At 44.3% G+C, this 8,109-nt stretch overlaps 2 protein-coding genes across 2 annotated transcripts; both read right to left on the minus strand.

The window, feature by feature from the left end:
• Positions 1 to 965: 965 nt before the first annotated feature.
• LOC140128893 (protein kinase C theta type-like) lies at positions 966 to 3,272 on the minus strand. The gene is made up of 2 exons (XM_072150592.1): positions 1,761 to 3,272; positions 966 to 1,591 (listed from the first exon to the last, which is right to left on the minus strand). The coding sequence occupies exon 1, from the start codon at positions 3,155 to 3,157 to the stop codon at positions 2,021 to 2,023; it is 1,137 nt and encodes a 378-aa protein (XP_072006693.1). The 5' UTR covers positions 3,158 to 3,272; the 3' UTR covers positions 966 to 1,591; positions 1,761 to 2,020.
• Positions 3,273 to 3,890: 618 nt separating this feature from the next.
• Positions 3,891 to 8,005, minus strand: LOC140128894 (uncharacterized). The gene is made up of 3 exons (XM_072150593.1): positions 7,723 to 8,005; positions 6,205 to 6,627; positions 3,891 to 4,387 (listed from the first exon to the last, which is right to left on the minus strand). The coding sequence occupies exons 1-3, from the start codon at positions 7,973 to 7,975 to the stop codon at positions 4,122 to 4,124; spliced, it is 942 nt and encodes a 313-aa protein (XP_072006694.1). The 5' UTR covers positions 7,976 to 8,005; the 3' UTR covers positions 3,891 to 4,121.
• Positions 8,006 to 8,109: the final 104 nt, after the last annotated feature.

The raw sequence follows: 8,109 nt of genomic DNA on the forward strand, positions 1-8,109 counted from the left end.
CCCTAGGGTCCTCCGTGGCGAAGGATGGCCCGGCTGATGAGCCTTATCCGGAGGCTGCAACGAGAGCATCAACTCAATCCGCCACCTACCAGTGGGGTGATGACCCAGCCCCGGAAGAGTTGGAGCTGGAGGAAGCCGTGCCCCCTGGAAAGTTCCAGAAGTCAGATGAGAGCAGACAGCTCTTAATGTCCAGCTTCTGAAAGAGAAGCATCACACGCTCTGCACACAGTCCTCCTAGGCCTCAGCAACTAGAGTGACACAGGACACAGGACCAAGCTGCAGCTTCCAGCATTGGACACAGTTACATCCCAGCCTGCCCCTGCATCCAGGCTGGTGACAGAACTCCTGAGGTTCCTTCTCCAAGATCACTCCAATACTGCCTTTGTACAGAGTTGTTTGGCTTGTTGTTGCCGTTGGTTCGAATAAAGAACTGTAAGTTACTTTTATGCACAAAATTGCCTCCGTCTGGTCCCTGCTACAACTGTATCACCATCAAGGGCTGCCCCAGGGAGAACCAGTACCACAGCCTCTCCCTCATCTAATTTCTTGCACACACCACCCGCTGGAGACCTGCCAGGCTGTGGGACAGCCCTCCGGACCCCATACCAAGCACCGTGACACTAGCGCGCCTAGTCTGCAAGCACCAGCCACTCCGTTATTCTGTGCCCCGGCTACCTCCAGGCCCCAAGAAAAGGCTAGGCCCAGGTGGGGGATGTTGCACATCAAGAAGTGATACATATCCCAGCAGAAATATTCTGTGACTGGGTCCAAAAACTGCTACGTGCCATTTAGGAAACTGGGGCCTTTTTGTGTGGTTAAAGGCCATTTGAACCTCTCAAGCATCAAAGCAAGAGCAAGAATTAATAAAACCTACCGACATTTGAATCCCACCAAAATGACAAACAGTTTCTTTATATTAATGATATTAAATGAAAACAGCACCATGTGATGTAATATTAGACAAATGTAGAGATTTTTTTAATGATGAGCCTATCAATATGTCTTTTTAATGTGGGAGGAAACCGGAGTACCCGGGGAAAACCCACGCGAACACGGGGAGAACATACAAACTCCATGCAGTTGATGCCCTTGGTAATATTTGGACTCTGCAAGACAACAGTGCTAGTCACTGAGCCTCCGTGTTGCCCATGATGGTGGCAGCAGATCATCTTGCTGCGAAAAGTCCAGTTAATGTGTCAAGTCCAGTGGGTGCAGAAGGAAATCCACTTGTTAAGTGAATACATCTTACTGCGGAAAATCCAGTGGTTGAGTCGAATCCGGTGGGTGCAGAAGGAAATCCACTTCAAGAGTGAATACGTCTTACTGCAGTCAAGTCCGGTGGGTGCAGAAGGAAATCCACTTCAAGAGTGAATACGTCTTACTGCAGTCAAGTCCGGTGGGTGCAGAAGGAAATACACTTCAAGAGTGAATACGTCTTCTGCTGGAAAATCCGGTGGGTTTGTCATATCCAAGTCCTTGGAGATAGCTGCCCGTCCTCTGGTGATTGTGGGGACATGGCTTTAGTAGAAGGAGATGAAGTCACACAGGAGATCACAGTCTGGCATGGAGAAGGTGGATGCATCAGAATTCCCTAATAACACAAAAGAGAAATAATCATCATTATATTATATCACTATCCTGAATAACAAGTGATTTATACCCCCTGATATTTATAGTATTCACTAACTTTGTGGGCATCTCCCTAGACATGTAACCCTGACGAGCAGTATTTGCATACTGCATCTACATCTCCTACTCACATGTTGTGCTGGGTTCTCCATGTGATGAGCCTACAGATTACATGGATCTGCTGAGGTTATGGAGGGGAGCGCAGGTGTTTTTTAATTTCACAGTAAGGACAGGATGGCCACAGAGAGGTCAAATGTCTTCTATATTCTGGTTGATGTGAGGACTTTCCTTGGCCTTTGGTGCTGATGTTCTTCTAGAGGTGAGCATCTCATCCAGCAGTATTGTCTTGCTGTTACTTTCTACATGGCCATTATGATAATAGATTGGCCACTCAGTCTGTGGTCTGTACCATGTCGTTGGGATAATAGGTGTCAGACCATGCAGGACATACAAAGCTGAAGTCAATTAGCTGTTCAGCCTCGATGCTCATCTTGTAATCCAGGCAGCGGCCTTCTGGCAGGTTTAGGTCCTCAGGAGCTGCCAGCAGTATACGTGGGGGAACTGCCGTCCTGTTCTCCACATCAATCCAATTTATTCTAGAGAAGAATGGATGATTCCTGATGTTTTCTTTAACTCCAAGCCGATTTTGTGGATCTTTACACAGAAGTCCTTTGATAAACTTTACAGTCTCATCGTTGAGGATCCTTGGGTAGTAAGGATTCTTGTTGATGACTGCAAGCTTAATTTCTGCCCTTGATGTCCCACTAAATGGGTATATTCCAGTTGTCATGTGGTATAAAGTAACTCCCAGAGCAAAGAAGTCCACCTCTGGTCCATAGTCCATGCAATTGACCATTTCCGGGGCAGCAAACCCTGGTGTGCCCTTGCATTGTTGTGAGGTTTTGTCATGCACATTAGTCAATGCCAGGCCAAAGTCGGTGATTTTGATGTGGCCCTCTGTGGTCACCAGAATGTTTGGAGCCTTCAGGTCTCTGTGAATTATGGCTTTTCTATGGAGAAACTGTAGACCGCAGATGACTTCTGCTGTGATGAATCTGGATGTGGAAATATCCAGGAGAGTTTTCTTGAAGAGGATATCTTCAAGGCTTCCCTTGGTGGCCAGTTCCATCACATAGTAGACTTGGTTGTCAGTCTGGAAGGCAGCCAGGCCATGGATCAGAAAAGGGTTCTCATGGGATAGGCGCAGGATGTCGCGCTCTGCCATGCTGTACTTACGCTTGGTGTACAAGAACTTATTGACCACTTTGATGGCAACATGTTCTTTCCTGATGTGATCTGTTGCCAACAGAACTTTTCCAAATGCTCCTTCTCCAAGTAGTTTGTGGAGGGTGAAGCATTTCAGATCAAGTGGTACCAGGACAGTCTCCTTCTGAGAAGATGTGGCCGGCGCCTCTTCCAGACAGACATAGTCACCTCTCGCTTCATGGCAACTGCTGGGACTTTGTGACGGTTTTGGTGTCACGTCTTCCCAGTCCTCTGCTCCATGCTTCTCGCTGCCCTGCTCCATATGCTGTATGCACCCGTCCTGATAGCTCAAGTGTTGATCTCGTTCCTCTTGGTAGTGCGGACGGATCTGTTCTTCAGCGCAGCAGATAGGTGTTTCCTTCCTGTCAGATTTCTCACTGACTGTTTAAGAAAAAAAAAGATTTTAATGTTGTTATTATCCCAACATAAAACAATTATATGATATCACCTAATGTGACCAAATACTTCAGTGCTGAATTTATGGATAAGAAGTGGAAATTGTATATGTTTTGTGATATAAGACTTTCAGTCTATTTATTTTAAAAACCCTCTTAGTCCTTAGTAATTATCATTATAGATGCTATTTTGATAAATTATATGAGCAGAAGACATGAAATACTGTTTGGTGCTTTAAGCTCAGGTTGAGACTATGGCCTCTATAACAACGCACCCCCCCCCTCATTCTATGTACTTAAAGTACTTGTGTATAAGCCATGTTTTTCAGCACAAAAAATGTTCTGAAAAACCCCAACTTGGCTTATACATGAGTATATAAAAAAAATAAACATATATACTCACCTTCCGATGCTCCTCCCGGCTCTTCTTCCTTCTCTTCTTCACAGGCTACAGAACGGACAGAGATGCGTCCATGTGCTCTGCCCGCTGGTGCATGCTATGATATTAGCTGTGGTGACACCGCCACGTCATAGTGTGCATCAGCGGGCAAAGTGCATGGAGGCTGGGCATTTCATTAGCCGGGGGTGCTGCTGGGCATTATATTTCTGGGGGTGCTGCTGGGCATTATATTTCTGGGGGTGCTGCTAGGCATTATATTGCTGGGGGAGGCTGCTGAGCATTATATTGCTGGGGTAGGCTGCTTGGCATTACATTACCCAGGGAGGCTGTGACCAATGCACTTGTCTAAGCTTATACTCGAGTCGATAAGGTGATAAAATTAGGGACCTCAGATTATACTCAAATATATATGGTATTTATAGTTCTCTCCATCATTTCCTACCTTTGTCATCCTCCAGGCTGATGCTATTGGGTGCAGGGACGTCTCTGGAAGGTTCTTCCACCTCCTGCTCCCTACAGTACAGGGCATGTACACCCTTCTGGCTGTGGACTTGGGCCTGGATCTCCTGGTAGTCTTGGAGATTGTGCTGGACCACATCCATGCTGGGGGTCAGCTCGTCCATCACCTGGCCAGGTATATTCAGGCTCTGATATTCTCTAGCTTCAGGTTTCTTCTTTCGGTCAGAAGTTGCATGGACTATAAAGAAATAGAAGTGTAATTTATTATTATGGATTAATAATATGTTTTTTTAATACTTGTATATAATTCATATAACATTGCATAATATTACACATCACAGGGACAGTTCAGTTATTGGGAAATTTCTTCATACCTGCTTTGAATGTGACAAAAAAAGCGGGTGAACTCTATAATGGGTCGTAACATGTGTCAGATTGGCCAGATTATAAATCTCTTATATAATTCGACAGTATATTGGAATTTTGTGGACCTTCTGTGCTTCTAGGTATATAAAGTCCTCATATATATATAACAATGACAGTATTGTTCAGGAATTGCAAGACTAGTTGTGGATCAGATTTCCTTAGGATTCTGTTGCCTTTTACCTAGTAAGATTCCCCTCCATTGTCTTAAGCAGGGGTCCCTAAACTATAGGGGGGGGGGATGAAAAAAGAAGCTTTTTCTAATGGCTTACTGTGTGTGTGTGGGGGGGGGGGGTAGGGTAGCCTTATCAAAAAGCTTACTGAGGGGGCCCTATCTAATGGAAAGCAAATAGGTGTTTCCTTCCTGTTACATTTCTCATTGACTGTTAAAGAAAAAAAAAGATTTTAATGTTGTTATTATCCCAACATAAAGCAATTATATGATATCACCTGATGTGACCAAATACTTCAGTGCTGAATTTATGGATAAGAAGTGGATATTGTATATGTTTTGTTATATTACACTTTCAGTCTATTTATTTTAAAAACCCTCTTATTCCTTAGTAATTATCATTATAGATGCTATTTTGATAAATTATATGAGCAGAAGACATGAAATACTGTTTGGTGCTTTTAGCTCAGGTTGAGGCTATGGCCTCTATAAAAACGGACCCCCCATTCTATGTACTTAAAGTACTTGTGTATAAGCCGAGTTTTTCAGCATAAAAAATGTTCTGAAAAACCCCAACTTGACTTATACAAGAATATATTAAAAAATTAACATACATACTCACCTTTCGATGCTCCTTGCGGCTCTTCTTCCTTCTCTTCTTCACAGGCTACAGAATGGGCAGAGATGTGTCCATGTGCTCTGCCCGCTGGTGCACGCTATGATATCAGCAGTTGTGACACCGCCGCGTCATAGTGTGCATCAGCAGGCAAAGCGCATGGATGTTTCTCTGCCCGTTCTGTTATCTGTGAAGAATAGAAGAAAGAAGATCCGCGCAGCACATTGGAAGGTGAGTATGTATGTTTATTTTTTTTATACAATGAGGGGCTGGGTTTTACATTACTGTGGGAGGCTGCTGGGCATTTCATTAGCCAGGGAGGCTGCTGGGCATTACATTACTGTGGGAGGCTGCTGAGCATTACATTACTGGGGGAGGCGGCTGGGCATTATATTACTGGGGGAGGCTGCTGAGCATTACTCTACCCGGGGAGGCTGCTGAGCATTACATTACTGGGGGAGGCTGCTGAGCATTACATTACTGGGGGAGGCTGCTGAGCATTACATTACTGGAGGAGGCTGCTGGGCATTATATTACTGGGGGAGGCTGCTGAGCATTACATTACTGTGGGAGGCTGCTGAGCATTACATTACTGGGGGAGGCTGCTGCGCATTACATTACTGGGGGAGGCTGCTGAGCATTACATTACTGGGGGAGGCTGCTGAGCATTACATTACTGGGGGAGGCTGCTGAGCATTACATTACTGGGGTAAGCTTCTGAGCATTACATTACTGGGGAAGGCTCTAACCAAAGCATTTCCCTAGGCTTATGCTCGAGTCGATAAGTTTTCCAAGCTATTTGTGATAAAATTAGATATTTATAGTTGTCTCCATCATTTCCTACCTTTGTCATCCTCCAGGCTGATGCTATTGGGTGCAGGGACATCTCTGGAAGGTCTCCCTGCCTCTTGTCTGCCATAGTTCTGGCTTAGGATCTGTACTTGATCCTGTTGGTAGGGCAGGAGGATTTGCTGTTCTTCATAGCTGATAGAAGGTTCCTTCTTGTCAGGTGTTTTCCTTTCCTCCAGTCCGGTGTTACTAGGACCAGGGACATCACTAGAAGGTTCCTCCACCTCCTGCTCCCTACAGTACAGGGCATATACATCCTCCTGGCTGTGGACCTTGGCCGGGATCTCCTGGTAGTCTTGGAGATTCTGCTGGACCACATCCATGCTGGGGGTCAGCTCGTCCATCACCTGGCCAGGTATATTCAGGCTCTGATCTTCTCTAGATTCAAGTTTCTTCTTTCGATCAGAAGTTGCATGGACTATAAAGAAATAGAAGTGTAATTTATGATTATTAAATCTTAACATGTTTTCTTATTACTTGTATATAATTCATATAACATTACATAATATTACACATCACAGGGACAGTACAGTTATTGGGAAATGTCTTTATAGCTGCTTTAAATGTGACAAAAAAGCGGGTGAACTCTATAATGGGTCGTAACATGTGTCAGATTGGCCAGATTATAAATCTCTTGTATAATTAGACTGTATATATTTGAATTTTGTGAACCTTCTGTGGTTCTAGGTATATACAGTCCTCATTCTGCAACAGTTGGATCCAGCAAATGAGGAGTTAAATTCTGGAGGAGTTAAACTATACAGTCCTCATACATAGGATACCTAGGATTTTGTTGCCTTTTACCTAGTAAGTTTCCCCTCCATTGTCTTTAGCAGGGGTCCATAAACTAAGGGAGTGGGGGGGAGTCCTTTCTAATGGCTTACTGTGGGGGGGGGGCTATCTTATGAAATAGCTTACTGAAGGGACCCTATCTAAAGGAATACTGAAGAGGAGTTGCCTTATCTTATAGGGCCCCCTTAGTAATCCATTAGATAGGGCCCCCTCAGTAATCTATCTAATGGATAACTGTCTTATCTAATACATTGAAGTCAAGTAACTTGCCTAATTTCTATGCATCTCTCCCCTCTGAGACATTTCCTAATCTCAGGAACCGTGCACTCAAAATGGCAACCATCTTTGGCAGCCCTTATGTCTGTGATCAGACTTTTTCCAGAATGAAACATCTGAAATCTCGAAGCAGATCTAGACTTACTGATACACACTTACATCACTTGTTACGGCTAGAGGTGACAAATATGGAACTGGACATTGACCATCTCATTAGCCAAAAGCTGACCCAAAGTTCCCATTGAAATACAGATAAGTTTGTTGATTTAAATTTACTTCTTAATGAATTTAAGCTGAACTGTGATTGGTTGATATGGCTAATGAGATGGATGTTACATAGTTACATAGTTTATACGAAAAAATACATGTGTCCATCAAGTTTAACCAAGTAGGGGAAGGGATGCAAGGCTGTTGTGTGGGTATATAATGGTGTATAATATCCTACCTTTCTGGTCCTCCAGAACGATGCTGCCGGATCCTGTGGCATCACTGGAAGGAGTCTCCTTCTTTTTGGATTTCTTTCTCCTTCCCCCACATAAGATCAGTCTTTCCCAGGCTTTCTGAAGGCTCACTAAGAATCGTTGTGATCGGGTTTTCTTAGGTTTTCCCGCCTTTTCCTGGGGTTCTTCCATGTGTATGACTTTCTCCTCTCCTCCTTTTCTCTCCAAGTGCTTTGTCTTCGTCTTTGCTTTCGGCATGATGCGCTCTCACATATGTCACCTCTCACCTCCTGAATGTGAGTTCTGAGACCCTGAGCCACGCACCTGTATTTATACCCTATGGGCATTGTGATGTCATCGATTATGTCATCAGGTTCCGCCATTGTGATGTC

Source organism: Engystomops pustulosus, chromosome 4 (genome assembly GCF_040894005.1).
Source record: "Engystomops pustulosus chromosome 4, aEngPut4.maternal, whole genome shotgun sequence".
In the NCBI taxonomy this organism is placed as follows: domain Eukaryota; kingdom Metazoa; phylum Chordata; class Amphibia; order Anura; family Leptodactylidae; genus Engystomops; species Engystomops pustulosus.